The 19,602-nt window shown below is 49.8% G+C and overlaps 1 protein-coding gene across 4 annotated transcripts in view; it reads left to right on the top strand.

Moving 5' to 3' along the window:
• Positions 1-328: 328 nt before the first annotated feature.
• tpd52l2b (tpd52 like 2b) overlaps positions 329-19,602 on the top strand; it is a 78,042-nt gene continuing 58,768 nt past the window's right edge. For all 4 annotated transcript variants that reach the window (XM_083657250.1, XM_083657248.1, XM_083657249.1 and 1 more), the window contains exon 1: positions 329-535. In XM_083657250.1, coding sequence (XP_083513376.1) covers positions 517-535 — 19 coding nt within the window. In that variant the 5' untranslated portion in view covers positions 329-516. The remainder of the gene's footprint in view (positions 536-19,602) is intronic.

Below are 19,602 nucleotides of genomic sequence, written 5' to 3'. Positions count from 1 at the left end.
GCTTGACGCGGTGATGTTACCTAAACTAGAGTCTGATCAAAACAAAGCTAGCGTTACATAAAACAAAACGTTTATGCAATATGGCATCTCCGCCACCACCGCCTGACACACCGGTCAAAACGGTGAAAGAGGATTCTGATACTTAGGTCAAATTGTCAAGTTAACGTGAAAGTTGACGAGCTAGAAACGCTGCCATCCGGTCTAGGGCGGGCTCTAGGCGGGAACCAGTAGGGTGACAAAATCAATTGTGGGCGGGAGCCAGGCTCTTTCTCGCCGAGAAGAGCCTGGTGACGCGAGGTTAATCTCGGCTGTGTTGTGGGTTGGAGCTTCATTGTGGAGGAGTGTACTTGCTGTTCCTGTCTCTGTCGACCACTTTTCCTGAGTGGATCTGTCACAAACAAAACAAGGAACATTCATATTTCCTGAGTGGAAGAAGGCCCACTGAGCCAGTTTGCTGTTCACGCTTTGCGACAGTCAACCTCCAGAGAAGACTTCTAGCTTTGCCAGATCGACGCCATGGATCCCGCCAGCCAAGGTAATCATTGTTAGTTAGCTATCTGGCAGGCTAACATTAGTTAGCTCATGCTAGCTGGGCAGACGGCTGTGCTAACGTTAGCTTAGCCTGGTGACAGACATTCGTGAATTGTTAGCAAAGCAGGCAGCAAATATCTGTTATGAATCCATCCAGCTCCAGACAGCTCGTGTCGCTAATATGACAGTTTGTTGTTTTGGACTGGAAGTGTGAATTGTCTATCGCTAATATCTATTAATTCTGCAGCAACGTGAGGACAGGACGGGCCCAGTTGGTAAATGTCAGGGACAGACAGCAGCCAGTGAAGGGGACAGACAGCAGCCAGTGAAGGGGACAGACAGCAGCCAGTGAAGGGGACAGACAGCAGACAGTGAAGGGGACAGACAGCAGACAGTGAAGGGGACAGACAGCATTGAAGGGGACAGACAGCAGCCAGTGAAGGGGACAGACAGCAGCCAGTGAAGGGGACAGACAGCAGCCAGTGAAGGGGACAGACAGCAGCCAGTGAAGGGGACAGACAGCAGACAGTGAAGGGGACAGACAGCAGCCAGTGAAGGGGACAGACAGCAGACAGTGAAGGGGACAGACAGCAGACAGTGAAGGGGACAGACAGCAGACAGTGAAGGGGACAGACAGCAGCCAGTGAAGGGGACAGCAGACAGTGAAGGGGACAGACAGCAGACAGTGAAGGGGACAGACAGCAGACAGTGAAGGGGACAGACAGCAGCCAGTGAAGGGGACAGACAGCAGACAGTGAAGGGGACAGACAGCAGACAGTGAAGGGGACAGACAGCAGCCAGTGAAGGGGACAGGGAGTGGAGGTGTGACAATATTCAATCTGTGCTGGCTAATCTAACGTTAGTACCAAGTGAACGTTGAATATTGGAGGACTACTTTCTGCGAAACTGTCAGACCCTGTGGACTTTTCCAAACCCGACAGGTTTAACGAAATGCTTGTAAACAAAAGACTTAGCGTTGATTTCTGGCTTCTCATGTATTTACCTGTATCAACGTACCAACTGTTACGGTTCCGAGTTGAGTCACACATTTTCCCCTTCTACCCAGATTTGATTGAGCGTTAAAGATAACCCATGAGAGATAACCCCTTCACTAGTCCAGCTGCTTCTTTACCACCGTCTTCTTCTCCCAGTTGGATAACTGTATTGACTGTATTGACAGGTGTCATCATGGCTGACAGCTGACAGGGCCAGATAAGTTTCACTGAAGATTGTGCTTTATCATAATTTGTGTGTAACTGTCAGGTCTTGTTTACTGCTTTTCTCAAAGTAGCTGCCTTTGTTTTTGGTTTGAGGTAACTTTACAGTGAAGAAGCGAACAATGTCATTGCATGGTAGCATTACTTGTACACTGTTAACTAATACTTACCCCTCATTGTTATGCCCCTCCCATTGTCCAGTTTTGGTCAATTATTTTTCTAACCATAAGAAAGGTTAAAAAAAATCTTTTTTTTCTTTTCTTTTTTCCCCCAAACATTTTACCTTCAGATGAAGCTATACATACCAAAAATATTTATTCATTTTCAGAAATGTAACCCTCTATAAGCCAGTTTGTCTTGACTATAAACAGTTTCACTTGCTGCTTTTTCAGATTTCCACAATCTCTGCACAAAATATAATCCAAAGGGAATGTTTTTGGGTGGGATTATCACAGTGGGGTCTATGTAAAAGATTATTACCAATATTTATTTTGTTCCATTCTTACTTTTTATTCAGTGACAATTTAAAAAACAAATGCACTGTATAGTTTTTTAGACCATCTAATTGACCATTTTTGGGCAATTAGAGTGAGTCCTTCTGGGCAAGTACTAACCATTTTTGGCCAACAACATAAATAGAGGGAGGATCTTTTTTTCCTTTTTTGCTCAATCTCATGTTTGCTCAATCTCATGTCTCAATGTTCATTACTTTTCAGAATTTCAACCCTTTCAATGCCAGTTTTTAGTAATTGACCATTTCCTTGACCGGCCAAGGGTGCATTCTGTCATTCTGATGCAGGTCATAAACAGACTCTGTCTAGCCTAGTATGTGCATGATCAGGACACATCGGGATGGGGCTTTGGTGGGGGGGTGGGGGGACAGCTCAAGTTGCTTGTGTGTGTGTGTGTGTGTGTGTGTGTGTGTGTGTGCGCACACACACACACACACACACACACACACACAACTTGAGCTGACTTCAATATAGGCATGTTTTTTTTGTCCCTCCCTCCCCCCAAAACCCCATCCCTAAAATGGTGTTCATATGGATGTGTGTGTGTGTGTACACACACACACACACACACACACACACACACACACACACACACACACACACACACACACACACACACATCCATATGAACACCATTTTAGCTGAAATTATTTATTCCATTGGGCTGTAGTGGTCCATAATGCAGCACAAACAGAAACCAGCTAAATTGATTGCAATAGATGCATGCCATACATGAGAAAATGTTGCAATCTGCTGAAAAATATTAAAAACCATAATTTTGAAGCCTTATGTCCAAAATATCTGGAGGAAGTCATAAAAAAATGCTTTTTTGTAAAAAGTGTCTTGGAGCTCAAAAATAGCACTTTTTTGCACTTTATAGTGGTTTTCAATGGGGAATCTATCTATTCATTTCTGGATATAACATAAATGCAGTAAACATTTTTGATTCCCGGGGCCAAAAATGAGCTGAGGCACTGAAGTGTGAAAATCCTTGATATATGCCCCAATCCCCCACCCAATTTCAAAATTAATCGCCATTTGACCATTTATATCACATTTATAACAATGCGAACACAGAAAATTACACTGCACTAGCCCAAAATGTACCAACACTGTACAAGTTAAGCTAACGTTAAGTGATGATCTTTCTGGCTGCAAAAGCATGTTGGGAGTGTGTTTGTGATGAGGAGTGGCCTGCCTGCCTGATAGACATGTTGTGATGAGGAGTCGCGCGCCTGCCTGATAGACGTGTTGTGATGAGGAGTGGCCTGCCTGATAGACATGTTGTGATGAGGAGTGGCCTGCCTGATAGACGTGTTGTGATGAGGAGTGACCTGCCTGATAGACGTGTTGTGATGAGGACTGGCCTGCCTGATAGACGTGTTGTGATGAGGAGTGGCCTGCCTGATAGACGTGTTGTGATGAGGAGTGGCCTGCCTGCTTGATAGACGTGTTGTGATGAGGAGTGGCCTGCCTGATAGACGTGTTGTGATGAGTGGCCTGCCTGATAGACATGTTGTGATGAGGAGTGGCCTGCCTGATAGACGTGTTGTGATGAGGAGTGGCCTGCCTGCCTGATAGACGTGTTGTGATGAGGAGTGGCCTGCCTGATAGACGTGTTGTGATGAGTGGCCTGCCTGATAGACGTGTTGTGATGAGTGGCCTGCCTGATAGACGTGTTGTGATGAGTGGCCTGCCTGATAGACGTGTTGTGATGAGTGGCCTGCCTGATAGACGTGTTGTGATGAGGAGTGGCCTGCCTGCCTGATAGACGTGTTGTGATGAGGAGTGGCCTGCCTGCTTGATAGGCGTGTTGTGATGAGGAGTGGCCTGCCTGCCTGATAGACGTGTTGTGATGAGGAGTGGCCTGCCTGATAGACGTGTTGTGATGAGGAGTGGCCTGCCTGCCTGATAGACGTGTTGTGATGAGGAGTGGCCTGTCTGCTTGATAGACGTGTTGTGATGAGGAGTGGCCTGTCTGCTTGATAGACGTGTTGTGATGAGGAGTGGCCTGCCTGATAGACGTGTTGTGATGAGGAGTGGCCTGCCTGCCTGATAGACGTGTTGTGATGAGGAGTGGCCAGCCTGATAGACGTGTTGTGATGAGGAGTGGCCTGCCTGCCTGATAGACGTGTTGTGATGAGGAGTGGCCTGCCTGCCTGATAGACGTGTTGTGATGAGGAGTGGCCTGCCTGATAGACGTGTTGTGATGAGGAGTGGCCTGCCTGATAGACGTGTTGTGATGAGGAGTGGCCTGCCTGCCTGATAGATGTGTTGGGATGAGGAGTGGCCTGCCTGATAGATGTGTTGTGATGAGGAGTGGCCTGCCTGATAGACGTGTTGTGATGAGGAGTGGCCTGCCTGATAGACGTGTTGTGATGAGGAGTGGCCTGCCTGCCTGATAGACGTGTTGTGATGAGGAGTGGCCTGCCTGATAGATGTGTTGTGATGAGGAGTGGCCTGCCTGATATACGTGTTGTGATGAGGAGTGGCCTGCCTGATAGATGTGTTGTGATGAGGAGTGGCCTGCCTGATAGATGTGTTGTGATGAGGAGTGGCCTGCCTGATAGACGTGTTGTGATGAGGAGTGGCCTTCTGATAGATGTGTTGTGATGAGGAGTGGCCTGCCTGATAGACATGTTGTGATGAGGAGTGGCTGCCTGCCTGATAGACGTGTTGTGATGAGGAGTGGCTGCCTGCCTGATAGACATGTTGTGATGAGGAGTGGCCTGCCTGATAGACGTGTTGTGATGAGGAGTGGCCTGCCTGATAGACGTGTTGTGATGAGGAGTGGCTGCCTGCCTGATAGACATGTTGTGATGAGGAGTGGCCTGCCTGATAGACGTGTTGTGATGAGGAGTGGCCTGCCTGATAGACGTGTTGTGATGAGGAGTGGCCTGTCTGATAGACGTGTTGTGATGAGGAGTGGCCTGCCTGCCTGATAGACGTGTTGTGATGAGGAGTGGCCGGCCTGATAGACGTGTTGTGATGAGGAGTGGCCTGCCTGCCTGATAGACGTGTTGTGATGAGGAGTGGCCTGCCTGATAGACGTGTTGTGATGAGGAGTGGCCTGCCTGATAGACGTGTTGTGATGAGGAGTGGCCTGCCTGCCTGATAGATGTGTTGTGATGAGGAGTGGCCTGCCTGATAGACGTGTTGTGATGAGGAGTGGCCTGCCTGATAAGACGTGTTGTGATGAGGAGTGGCCTGCCTGCCTTATAGACGTGTTGTGATGAGGAGTGGCCTGCCTGCCTGATAGACGTGTTGTGATGAGGAGTGGCCTGCCTGCCTGATAGACGTGTTGTGATGAGGAGTGGCCTGCCTGATAGACGTGTTGTGATGAGGAGTGACCTGCCTGATAGACGTGTTGTGATGAGGACTGGCCTGCCTGATAGACGTGTTGTGATGAGGAGTGGCCTGCCTGATAGACGTGTTGTGATGAGGAGTGGCCTGCCTGCTTGATAGACGTGTTGTGATGAGGAGTGGCCTGCCTGATAGACCTGTTGTGATGAGTGGCCTGCCTGATAGACATGTTGTGATGAGGAGTGGCCTGCCTGATAGACGTGTTGTGATGAGGAGTGGCCTGCCTGCCTGATAGACGTGTTGTGATGAGGAGTGGCCTGCCTGATAGACGTGTTGTGATGAGTGGCCTGCCTGATAGACGTGTTGTGATGAGTGGCCTGCCTGATAGATGTGTTGTGATGAGTGGCCTGCCTGATAGACGTGTTGTGATGAGTGGCCTGCCTGATAGACGTGTTGTGATGAGGAGTGGCCTGCCTGCCTGATAGACGTGTTGTGATGAGGAGTGGCCTGCCTGCTTGATAGGCGTGTTGTGATGAGGAGTGGCCTGCCTGCCTGATAGACGTGTTGTGATGAGGAGTGGCCTGCCTGATAGACGTGTTGTGATGAGGAGTGGCCTGCCTGCCTGATAGACGTGTTGTGATGAGGAGTGGCCTGTCTGCTTGATAGACGTGTTGTGATGAGGAGTGGCCTGTCTGCTTGATAGACGTGTTGTGATGAGGAGTGGCCCGCCTGATAGACGTGTTGTGATGAGGAGTGGCCTGCCTGCCTGATAGACGTGTTGTGATGAGGAGTGGCCAGCCTGATAGACGTGTTGTGATGAGGAGTGGCCTGCCTGCCTGATAGACGTGTTGTGATGAGGAGTGGCCTGCCTGCCTGATAGACGTGTTGTGATGAGGAGTGGCCTGCCTGATAGACGTGTTGTGATGAGGAGTGGCCTGCCTGATAGACGTGTTGTGATGAGGAGTGGCCTGCCTGCCTGATAGATGTGTTGGGATGAGGAGTGGCCTGCCTGATAGATGTGTTGTGATGAGGAGTGGCCTGCCTGATAGACGTGTTGTGATGAGGAGTGGCCTGCCTGCCTGATAGACGTGTTGTGATGAGGAGTGGCCTGCCTGATAGATGTGTTGTGATGAGGAGTGGCCTGCCTGATAGACGTGTTGTGATGAGGAGTGGCCTGCCTGATAGATGTGTTGTGATGAGGAGTGGCCTGCCTGATAGATGTGTTGTGATGAGGAGTGGCCTGCCTGATAGACGTGTTGTGATGAGGAGTGGCCCGCCTGATAGATGTGTTGTGATGAGGAGTGGCCTGCCTGATAGACATGTTGTGATGAGGAGTGGCTGCCTGCCTGATAGACGTGTTGTGATGAGGAGTGGCTGCCTGCCTGATAGACATGTTGTGATGAGGAGTGGCCTGCCTGATAGACGTGTTGTGATGAGGAGTGGCCTGCCTGATAGACGTGTTGTGATGAGGAGTGGCTGCCTGCCTGATAGACATGTTGTGATGAGGAGTGGCCTGCCTGATAGACGTGTTGTGATGAGGAGTGGCCTGCCTGATAGACGTGTTGTGATGAGGAGTGGCCTGTCTGATAGACGTGTTGTGATGAGGAGTGGCCTGCCTGCCTGATAGACGTGTTGTGATGAGGAGTGGCCGGCCTGATAGACGTGTTGTGATGAGGAGTGGCCTGCCTGCCTGATAGACGTGTTGTGATGAGGAGTGGCCTGCCTGATAGACGTGTTGTGATGAGGAGTGGCCTGCCTGATAGACGTGTTGTGATGAGGAGTGGCCTGCCTGCCTGATAGATGTGTTGTGATGAGGAGTGGCCTGCCTGATAGACGTGTTGTGATGAGGAGTGGCCTGCCTGATAAGACGTGTTGTGATGAGGAGTGGCCTGCCTGCCTTATAGACGTGTTGTGATGAGGAGTGGCCTGCCTGCCTGATAGACGTGTTGTGATGAGGAGTGGCCTGCCTGCCTGATAGACGTGTTGTGATGAGGAGTGGCCTGCCTGATAGACGTGTTGTGATGAGGAGTGGCCTGCCTGATAGACGTGTTGTGATGAGGAGTGGCCTGCCTGATAGACATGTTGTGATGAGGAGTGGCCTGCCTGATAGACATGTTGTGATGAGGAGTGGCCTGCCTGCCTGATAGACGTGTTGTGATGAGGAGTGGCCTGCCTGCCTGATAGACGTGTTGTGATGAGGAGTGGCCTGCCTGCCTGATAGACGTGTTGTGATGAGGAGTGGCCTGCCTGATAGACGTGTTGTGATGAGGAGTGGCCTGCCTGATAGACGTGTTGTGATGAGGAGTGGCCTGCCTGCCTGATAGACGTGTTGTGATGAGGAGTGGCCTGCCTGATAGATGTGTTGGGATGAGGAGTGGCCCGCCTGCCTGATAGACGTGTTGTGATGAGGAGTGGCCTGCCTGATAGACGTGTTGTGATGAGGAGGTGCCTGCCTGCCTGATAGACGTGTTGTGATGAGGAGTGGCCTGCCTGATAGACGTGTTGTGATGAGGAGTGGCCTGCCTGCCTGATAGACGTGTTGTGATGAGGAGTGGCCTGCCTGCCTGATAGACGTGTTGTGATGAGGAGTGGCCTGCCTGCCTGATAGACGTGTTGTGATGAGGAGTGGCCTGCCTGATAGACGTGTTGTGATGAGGAGTGGCCTGCCTGATAGACGTGTTGTGATGAGGAGTGGCCTGCCTGCCTGATAGACGTGTTGTGATGAGGAGTGGCCTGCCTGATAGACGTGTTATGATGAGGAGTGGCCTGCCTGATAGACGTGTTGTGATGAGGAGTGGCCTGCCTGCCTGATAGACGTGTTGTGATGAGGAGTGGCCTGCCTGATAGACGTGTTATGATGAGGAGTGGCCTGCCTGATAGACGTGTTGTGATGAGGAGTGGCCTGCCTGCCTGATAGACGTGTTGTGATGAGGAGTGGCCTGCCTGATAGACGTGTTGTGATGAGGAGTGGCCTGCCTGCCTGATAGACGTGTTGTGATGAGGAGTGGCCTGCCTGCCTGATAGACGTGTTGTGATGAGGAGTGGCCTGCCTGCCTGATAGACGTGTTGTGATGAGGAGTGGCCTGCCTGCCTGATAGACGTGTTGTGATGAGGAGTGGCCTGCCTGCCTGATAGACGTGTTGTGATGAGGAGTGGCCTGCCTGATAGACGTGTTGTGATGAGGAGTGGCCTGCCTGATAGACGTGTTGTGATGAGGAGTGGCCTGCCTGATAGACGTGTTATGATGAGGAGTGGCCTGCCTGATAGACGTGTTGTGATGAGGAGTGGCCTGCCTGCCTGATAGACGTGTTGTGATGAGGAGTGGCCCGCCTGATAGACGTGTTATGATGAGGAGTGGCCTGCCTGATAGACGTGTTGTGATGAGGAGTGGCCTGCCTGCCTGATAGACGTGTTGTGATGAGGAGTGACCTGCCTACCTGATAGACATGTTGTGATGAGGAGTGGCCTGCCTGCCTGATAGACGTGTTGTGATGAGGAGTGGCCTGCCTGCCTGATAGACGTGTTGTGATGAGGAGTGGCCTGCCTGATAGACGTGTTGTGATGAGGAGTGGCCTGCCTGATAGACGTGTTGTGATGAGGAGTGGCCTGCCTGATAGACGTGTTGTGATGAGGACTGGCCTGCCTGCCTGATAGACATGTTGTGATGAGGAGTGGCCTGCCTGCCTGATAGACGTGTCACCTCACATGAGGCTTCCTCTGCCTCCCAGCGTGTTTCTGCTGACAGGAAGTGAGTAGGCTGCCTACATTTGTCTTGTCTCTAATGCCAAAGCAGAGGATTGAGTTAATTAGGCCTGGTGGTCTATTCCTACAGTTAAGTCTATATATCATTAGGCCTGGTGGTCTATTCCTACAGTTAAGTCTATATATCATTAGGCCTGGTGGTCTATTCCTACAGTTAAGTCTATATATCTATTCCTACAGTTAAGTCTATATATCATTAGGCCTGGTGGTCTATTCCTACAGTTAAGTCTATATATCTATTCCTACAGTTAAGTCTATATATCATTGCTGGTGGTCTATTCCTACAGTTAAGTCTATATATCATTGCTGGTGGTCTATTCCTACAGTTAAGTCTATATATCATTGCTGGTGGTCTATTCCTACAGTTAAGTCTATATATCATTGCTGGTGGTCTATTCCTACAGTTAAGTCTATATATCATTGCTGGTGGTCTATTCCTACAGTTAAGTCTATATATCATTGCTGGTGGTCTATTCCTACAGTTAAGTCTATATATCATTGCTGGTGGTCTATTCCTACAGTTAAGTCTATATATCATTAGGCCTGGTGGTCTATTCCTACAGTTAAGTCTATATATCATTGCTGGTGGTCTATTCCTACAGTTAAGTCTATATATCATTGCTGGTGGTCTATTCCTACAGTTAAGTCTATATATCATTGGACAGTGGACACAATCTTCATCAGTTTGCCTCTGTACACCACAATGGATTTGAAATTAAACAATCAAGATGTACCTTCATTGCAGAATTACACCTTTAATTTGAGGGTATTTATTTACAGCCAAATCAGGTGAAGGAATTAGGGCTGGGTATTGGCAAGGACATCACGATACAATACGTATCACGATACATGGGTCACGATACGATTGTATCACGATACATTGCGATACAATACATATTGCGATATATTGCAATACTCTTACATAATTTACTGAAAATAAAAAAATAGAGCTAAAAATACAACTCGCTGTTTGTGCACCACCCAGGTAGTGTCATGATATGTGCATCACTTTATATTGATAACTTAGTGGACAAATTGAGTCAAAACTACTGAGTGTTGAGTGTGTTACTGAACACACTGAAATAAAAAGTATTCTTATTGTGTCACTGAACACACGGCTGTGCAAAAATATCGATATGGCGATATATCACGATATTTTTCTGAAATATCGATACAGTATTGCGGAAAAAAGTATTGCGATATATTGCCGTATCAATTTTATTGCACAGCCCTAGTAGGAAGGAATTACATCACATGTTAAGGGACCAAAAATAATTGGACAAACTGACATCATCATCCAATCGTCCAATGAGTTCTGAAGCATTTGGTTGAATATGAGAAAATAATATTGCCAGAAACACTTCAGAATTCAACCTGCTGCTGTTGTCATTAGTCACGTCATCAATAAATGCAAGGGAATCAGTTCTATGAACAGTCATACATGCCCACGCGGCGACATGTATGACTGTCACTTAACAGTCATACGTATCATTTATGTTCGTTTGTCAAATACGTTTGGTCCCTTAAAAGGGGGGGGGGCACATGTAGAAACTGCTGTAATTCCTACACTGTTCACTTGATTTGGATGTAAATATCCTCAAATTAAAGCTGGAAGTCTGCACTTAAAGCACATCTTGATTGTTTCATTTCAAGTCCATTGTGATGGTGTACAGAGCCAAGATTATGAAGATTGTGTCAATGTCCAAATATTTCTGGACCTGACTGTATGAAGCGTCAGTCTTACATGATGGGTTTTAAGGCCTACAATGGGATGTTGGTTGAGCTCTGGACTTTGCCCTGCTCTGATATTTTTTAAGGGAAAATTCCAATTGAACACTGTTAAAAACAGCTGCTGGTGATATACCGGTCCGGTAATGTATGTTGTATTTTGGATGTCCTGTGATGTCACCTCCAGCAGCTCTAGTGGAGTTTGATATGAGAAGATGTTCCAGGATGTCAAACATCTTTGGTAAACGTCAGGTTTTGCTGTCAGTCGCGTTTAACGTTAGAGAGCGAGGGAGAGACGTTCAACACTCACATGGGGAGAAATCCATGGTAGAAGAGGAGAGAGAGCAGAATGTACTGCAGCAGAGACACAAGAGCAGGAGAGAGACCAGAATGCACTGCAGCAGAGACACAAGAGCAGGAGAGAGACCAGAATGCACTGCAGCACAGAGACACAAGAGCAGGAGAGAGACCAGAATGCACTGCAGCAGAGACACAAGAGCAGGAGAGAGAGCAGAATGCACTGCAGCAGAGACACAGGAGCAGGAGAGAGACCAGAATGCACTGCAGCAGAGACACAAGAGCAGGAGAGAGACCAGAATGCACTGCAGCAGAGACACAAGAGCAGGAGGGAGAGACCAGAATGCACTGCAGCAGAGACACAAGAGCAGGAGAGAGACCAGAATGCACTGCAGCACAGAGACACAAGAGCAGGAGAGAGACCAGAATGCACTGCAGCAGAGACACAGGAGCAGGAGGGAGAGACCAGAATGCACTGCAGCAGAGACACAAGAGCAGGAGAGAGACCAGAATGCACTGCAGCAGAGACACAAGAGCAGGAGAGAGAGCAGAATGCACTGCAGCAGAGACACAAGAGCAGGAGAGAGACCAGAATGCACTGCAGCAGAGACACAAGAGCAGGAGAGAGACCAGAATGCACTGCAGCAGAGACACAGGAGCAGGAAAGAGACCAGAATGCACTGCAGCAGAGACACAAGAGCAGGAGAGAGACCAGAATGCACTGCAGCACAGAGACACAAGAGCAGGAGAGAGACCAGAATGCACTGCAGCAGAGACACAGGAGCAGGAGGGAGAGACCAGAATGCACTGCAGCAGAGACACAAGAGCAGGAGAGAGACCAGAATGCACTGCAGCAGAGACACAAGAGCAGGAGAGAGACCAGAATGCACTGCAGCAGAGACACAAGAGCAGGAGGGAGAGACCAGAATGCACTGCAGCAGAGACACAAGAGCAGGAGAGAGACCAGAATGCACTGCAGCACAGAGACACAAGAGCAGGAGAGAGACCAGAATGCACTGCAGCAGAGACACAGGAGCAGGAGGGAGAGACCAGAATGCACTGCAGCAGAGACACAAGAGCAGGAGAGAGAGCAGAATGCACTGCAGCAGAGACACAAGAGCAGGAGAGAGACCAGAATGCACTGCAGCAGAGACACAAGAGCAGGAGAGAGACCAGAATGCACTGCAGCAGAGACACAGGAGCAGGAGAGAGACCAGAATGCACTGCAGCAGAGACACAGGAGCAGGAGAGAGAGCAGAATGCACTGCAGCAGAGACACAGGAGCAGGAGAGAGACCAGAATGCACTGCAGCAGAGACACAAGAGCAGGAGAGAGAGCAGAATGCACTGCAGCAGAGACACAGGAGCAGGAGAGAGACCAGAATGCACTGCAGCAGAGACACAAGAGCAGGAGAGAGAGCAGAATGCACTGCAGCAGAGACACAGGAGCAGGAGGGAGAGACCAGAATGCACTGCAGCAGAGACACAGGAGCAGGAGAGAGACCAGAATGCACTGCAGCAGAGACACAGGAGCAGGAGAGAGAGCAGAATGCACTGCAGCAGAGACACAGGAGCAGGAGAGAGACCAGAATGCACTGCAGCAGAGACACAGGAGCAGGAGGGAGAGACCAGAATGCACTGCAGAAGAGACACAAGAGCAGGAGGAGAGAGACCAGAATGCACTGCAGCAGAGACACAGGAGCAGGAGAGAGACCAGAATGCACTGCAGCAGAGACACAGGAGCAGGAGAGAGACCAGAATGCACTGCAGCAGAGACACAGGAGCAGGAGAGAGACCAGAATGCACTGCAGCAGAGACACAGGAGCAGGAGAGAGACCAGAATGCACTGCAGCAGAGACACAGGAGCAGGAGAGAGACCAGAATGCACTGCAGCAGAGACACAGGAGCAGGAGAGAGACCAGAATGCACTGCAGCAGAGACACAGGAGCAGGAGAGAGACCAGAATGCACTGCAGCAGAGACACAGGAGCAGGAGAGAGACCAGAATGCACTGCAGCAGAGACACAAGAGCAGGAGAGAGAGCAGAATGCACTGCAGCAGAGACACAAGAGCAGGAGGAGAGAGACCAGAATGCACTGCAGCAGAGACACAGGAGCAGGAGAGAGACCAGAATGCACTGCAGCAGAGACACAGGAGCAGGAGAGAGACCAGAATGCACTGCAGCAGAGACACAGGAGCAGGAGAGAGAGCAGAATTCACTGCAGCAGAGACACAAGAGCAGGAGAGAGACCAGAATGCACTGCAGCAGAGACACAAGAGCAGGAGGAGAGAAACCAGAATGCACTGCAGCAGAGACACTAGAGCAGGAGAGAGACCAGAATGCACTGCAGCAGAGACACAGGAGCATGAGAGAGACCAGAATGCACTGCAGCGGAGACACAAGAGCAGGAGAGAGACCAGAATGCACTGCAGCAGAGACACAGGAGCATGAGAGAGACCAGAATGCACTGCAGCAGAGACACAGGAGCAGGAGAGAGACCAGAATGCACTGCAGCAGAGACACAGGAGCAGGAGAGAGACCAGAATGCACTGCAGCAGAGACACAGGAGCAGGAGAGAGAGCAGAATACACTGCAGCAGAGACACAAGAGCAGGAGAGAGACCAGAATGCACTGCAGCAGAGACAAGAGCAGGAGGAGAGAGACCAGAATGCACTGCAGCAGAGACACAAGAGCAGGAGAGAGACCAGAATGCACTGCAGCAGAGACACAGGAGCATGAGAGAGACCAGAATGCACTGCAGCAGAGACACAGGAGCAGGAGAGAGACCAGAATGCACTGCAGCAGAGACACAGGAGCAGGAGGGAGAGACCAGAATGCACTGCAGAAGAGACACAAGAGCATGAGGAGAGAGACCAGAATGCACTGCAGCAGAGACACAAGAGCAGGAGAGAGACCAGAATGCACTGCAGCAGAGACACAAGAGCATGAGGAGAGAGACCAGAATGCACTGCAGCAGAGACACAAGAGCAGGAGAGAGACCAGAATGCACTGCAGCAGAGACACAGGAGCATGAGGAGAGAGACCAGAATGCACTGCAGCAGAGACACAAGAGCATGAGGAGAGAGACCAGAATGCACTGCAGCAGAGACACAGGAGCATGAGGAGAGAGACCAGAATGCACTGCAGCAGAGACACAGGAGCAGGAGAGAGACCAGAATGCACTGCAGCAGAGACACAGGAGCAGGAGAGAGACCAGAATGCACTGCAGCAGAGACACAGGAGAGAGAGAGACCAGAATGCACTGCAGCAGAGACACAGGAGCATGAGAGAGACCAGAATGCACTGCAGCAGAGACACAGGAGCATGAGAGAGACCAGAATGCACTGCAGCAGAGACACAAGAGCAGGAGAGAGACCAGAATGCACTGCAGCAGAGACACAAGAGCAGGAGGAGAGAGACCAGAATGCACTGCAGCAGAGACACAAGAGCAGGAGAGAGACCAGAATGCACTGCAGCAGAGACACAAGAGCAGGAGGAGAGAGACCAGAATGCACTGCAGCAGAGACACAGGAGCAGGAGAGAGACCAGAATGCACTGCAGCAGAGACACAGGAGCAGGAGAGAGACCAGAATGCACTGCAGCAGAGACACAGGAGCAGGAGAGAGAGCAGAATGCACTGCAGCAGAGACACAGGAGCAGGAGAGAGAGCAGAATGCACTGCAGCAGAGACACAGGAGCAGGAGGGAGAGACCAGAATGCACTGCAGCAGAGACACAGGAGCAGGAGAGAGACCAGAATGCACTGCAGCAGAGACACAAGAGCAGGAGAGAGACCAGAATGCACTGCAGCAGAGACACAGGAGCAGGAGAGAGACCAGAATGCACTGCAGCAGAGACACAGGAGCAGGAGAGAGACCAGAATGCACTGCAGCAGAGACACAAGAGCAGGAGAGAGACCAGAATGCACTGCAGCAGAGACACAAGAGCAGGAGGAGAGAGACCAGAATGCACTGCAGCAGAGACACAAGAGCAGGAGAGAGACCAGAATGCACTGCAGCAGAGACACAGGAGCATGAGAGAGACCAGAATGCACTGCAGCAGAGACACAGGAGCAGGAGAGAGACCAGAATGCACTGCAGCAGAGACACAGGAGCAGGAGGGAGAGACCAGAATGCACTGCAGAAGAGACACAAGAGCATGAGGAGAGAGACCAGAATGCACTGCAGCAGAGACACAAGAGCAGGAGAGAGACCAGAATGCACTGCAGCAGAGACACAAGAGCATGAGGAGAGAGACCAGAATGCACTGCAGCAGAGACACAAGAGCCGGAGAGAGACCAGAATGCACTGCAGCAGAGACACAGGAGCATGAGGAGAGAGACCAGAATGCACTGCAGCAGAGACACAAGAGCATGAGGAGAGAGACCAGAATGCACTGCAGCAGAGACACAGGAGCATGAGGAGAGAGACCAGAATGCACTGCAGCAGAGACACAGGAGCAGGAGAGAGACCAGAATGCACTGCAGCAGAGACACAGGAGCAGGAGAGAGACCAGAATGCACTGCAGCAGAGACACAGGAGAGAGAGAGACCAGAATGCACTGCAGCAGAGACACAGGAGCATGAGAGAGACCAGAATGCACTGCAGCAGAGACACAGGAGCATGAGAGAGACCAGAATGCACTGCAGCAGAGACACAAGAGCAGGAGAGAGACCAGAATGCACTGCAGCAGAGACACAAGAGCAGGAGGAGAGAGACCAGAATGCACTGCAGCAGAGACACAAGAGCAGGAGAGAGACCAGAATGCACTGCAGCAGAGACACAAGAGCAGGAGGAGAGAGACCAGAATGCACTGCAGCAGAGACACAGGAGCAGGAGAGAGACCAGAATGCACTGCAGCAGAGACACAGGAGCAGGAGAGAGACCAGAATGCACTGCAGCAGAGACACAGGAGCAGGAGAGAGAGCAGAATGCACTGCAGCAGAGACACAGGAGCAGGAGAGAGAGCAGAATGCACTGCAGCAGAGACACAGGAGCAGGAGGGAGAGACCAGAATGCACTGCAGCAGAGACACAGGAGCAGGAGAGAGACCAGAATGCACTGCAGCAGAGACACAAGAGCAGGAGAGAGACCAGAATGCACTGCAGCAGAGACACAGGAGCAGGAGAGAGACCAGAATGCACTGCAGCAGAGACACAGGAGCAGGAGAGAGACCAGAATGCACTGCAGCAGAGACACAGGAGCAGGAGAGAGAGAGACCAGAATGCACTGCAGCAGAGACACAGGAGCAGGAGAGAGAGAGACCAGAATGCACTGCAGCACAGAGACACAGGAGCAGGAGAGAGAGAGACCAGAATGCACTGCAGCACAGAGACACAGGAGCAGGAGAGAGAGAGACCAGAATGCACTGCAGCACAGAGACACAGGAGCAGGAGAGAGAGAGACCAGAATGCACTGCAGCAGAGACACAGGAGCAGGAGAGAGAGAGACCAGAATGCACTGCAGCAGAGACACAGGAGCAGGAGAGAGAGAAACCAGAATGCACTGCAGCACAGAGACACAGGAGCAGGAGAGAGAGAGACCAGAATGCACTGCAGCAGAGACACAGGAGCAGGAGAGAGACCAGAATGCACTGCAGCAGAGACACAGGAGCAGGAGAGAGAGAGACCAGAATGCACTGCAGCACAGAGACACAGGAGCAGGAGAGAGAGAGACCAGAATGCACTGCAGCAGAGACACAGGAGCAGGAGAGAGACCAGAATGCACTGCAGCAGAGACACAGGTTGGGGTTTGGGTAAAGGGCGTGGCTTCGATCACACACACCCCAGTGTTCACAAACAAGGAAAATGCATCAACCACCTTTGATTGAAAGCAACAAGTTCACACCTGTTCTCTGGGAGGAGAGATAAAACAACACTACTCCCTGAGTCCGTAAACAAAAACTCTATATTGAACAGCACAGATTGGTGATATATAGCAGCAGTATTCACCTTATGTAGCCACGCCCATTTGACCCGGTTCTGTGGCCGTCCTACGACTTCCGGCTAAAAATAATAATAAAATAAAATAAAAAATGGCTGCGCTGCTCCAATATCATCTAACTCTGAATTAACTAATAATTTAGCCAATTGTATGTAACATACCAAATAAAAGCAAACGGCAATGTCTAAGAATGCAACGCCATGTAACTGGCTCGTTAAGTCTCGCATTCCAGGGAATTACGTTAACGTCTGCGGGTCTTTATTAACGTTAATGGCTCGCGCTGCCTCGGAGGAGAGAAAACCATCCGAAACTTTCTTTGTTGGAGTCCAGGTATGTTTTACAAGAAAGTGCTCGTCATTGTTGACGATAACGTTATCTGACCTGGCTAACAGTGGATACTCTGCTTGCTTGCCGTGTACCGAGCTCAAAGTAGTAGGCTACGTTCTTTGTTTTACACCCTGCGCTGTCCACTACAAAAACGACTCTCTTCTTCATGACGTTCTTTCATATTTGGCGCCGTGACCGCCGGAAGTGTTAGACGGACCCGGAAGAATTTGGCCCACTGTAAGGTCTGAACATAAGCTGAATAAGAGGATCTGAAGCAGATAAGATCCCATTTTCTGTGCTGTTACCACTAACGTCTCTTTCTGACTTCTCTGCCCTTTAAATCTCTGGCTGCTCTGAATCAATATAGACCTTCAGGGTGGAGCCGTCATTTCTCCAGCCAACTCGCACAAGGATGTTACTGCTGGCATTGAATCAGAGTCACCCAGCATCACAGCACTCTGTCTGTTGTCTGGCCTGCTTTAGCTAGTGTTGAATCATGTTGTGTGTAGTGTCACTCTCAGTACCTTAAGATGTAGCTCATATCTCAATAGAGAGCCAAAGTGGAACGTCACTTCCTGCTTCAGCGCTGTACCAGAGATTTTCATCCGCCATCTATTTTCCCATAGACATTTAGTAAAATGCGTATAAAAATAGTTGTACTTGTTCAAACCAAACGGTACAGATATATTTAGGGTGCTTTCTCACTGTACCGGTCCCGAGCACACTTGTTCCTAAATTGACGCCAGTTTCGGAACATTTGACGAGTGTGAACGTTCCGTTCCGTTCTGCGCCCGGGCGCTCAACAGGGAACCGTGACAGGATCCACTTGAAAAGGTGGTCTGGGGAACTGCTTTGGCGTGCCCGGGCACGGAACACTTGCGATTGTGAAAGCCAACCGTTCCGAACCACATAGACAACACACGGGCGAGGATCAACTCCAGGCATAGTTGATGATGCAAGTGCACTCTGTTCCGTTTCAGAGCGCGGAAGAAATGCTGTAATGTGAAAGCTGACCAGCGGGGGAGAGGGGCGGGGGGCGTGGCAATCGTTCCCTAGTGCGGAACAGAACGGAACGAAAGCAATCGTTCCCAGTGAGAAAGCAGCCTTAGAAACAGGAGAGATCGCATAACATTTCACTCTGACCAAAACGTAAAAAAATGCGGGTTTAAAGAAAAAAAAATTCTGTTGTTTTTAGTTTGGGTCCAAGTGAAATGTTCTCTGGTCTCTCCCGATTCTAAATATATCTGAACCGTTTGGTTTGACCAAGTAAAACTATTTCTATACGCATTTTATGAAATGTCTATGGGAAAATAAATTGCAGATGAAAATCTCTGGTACAGTGCTGAAGCAGGAAGTGACGTTCACTTTGCCTCTCTATTCACCTTATTCACCACGCCCACTTTTTCTCTCTTCCGCGTTCAACGCAAACGTATTTGTTCTTCCGGTTCAGTGCTAGTTGCGAAGGCCACTAGTGGCTAATAGCCACTAGTTAGTTATGTTATGGCAGTAAAATGCCACTGAATGACCAAATTGATATAACCGTTAACCATTTCGAGTAACACTGATTCCATACGGATCACCAGCGTTAGTTTGTTGTTTATAACGTGGCTATATTCATAACGTTTCTATCTCGGATGCGTTATTTCGAATCGCACATAGGTTACGCAACCTAACATAGGTGCGCAACCTAACGTCCACTCCACTCGTCATCTTAAGAGCACAATATCCCTGGAATGCAAGTTTAACTAAACGGTTACATGTCCTCTGCATTCTACATAAAATTAAGATATTACGGGTTGTTTTATTTTGTATGTTACATACGTATTGGCCAAGATATGTTACTTTATGGGGGAGTAATTCTGGCAGTTTAGATGCGTAGTGTGCGCAGCCATCTTGCCTGCGGAGTTTTTGGCAAGTCAAAACGGAAATACTATTACAAAATGACGTAATGCGGAAGCGTCCATGTGTGGGCAAAGAATAAGGTG

The sequence above is a fragment of the Poromitra crassiceps genome (genome assembly GCF_964638095.1).
Source record: "Poromitra crassiceps genome assembly, chromosome: 20".
Lineage (NCBI taxonomy): Eukaryota > Metazoa > Chordata > Actinopteri > Beryciformes > Melamphaidae > Poromitra > Poromitra crassiceps.
The sequence above is the reverse complement of the archived record's forward strand: the minus strand, read 5'-3'. Positions and strand labels throughout refer to the sequence as shown.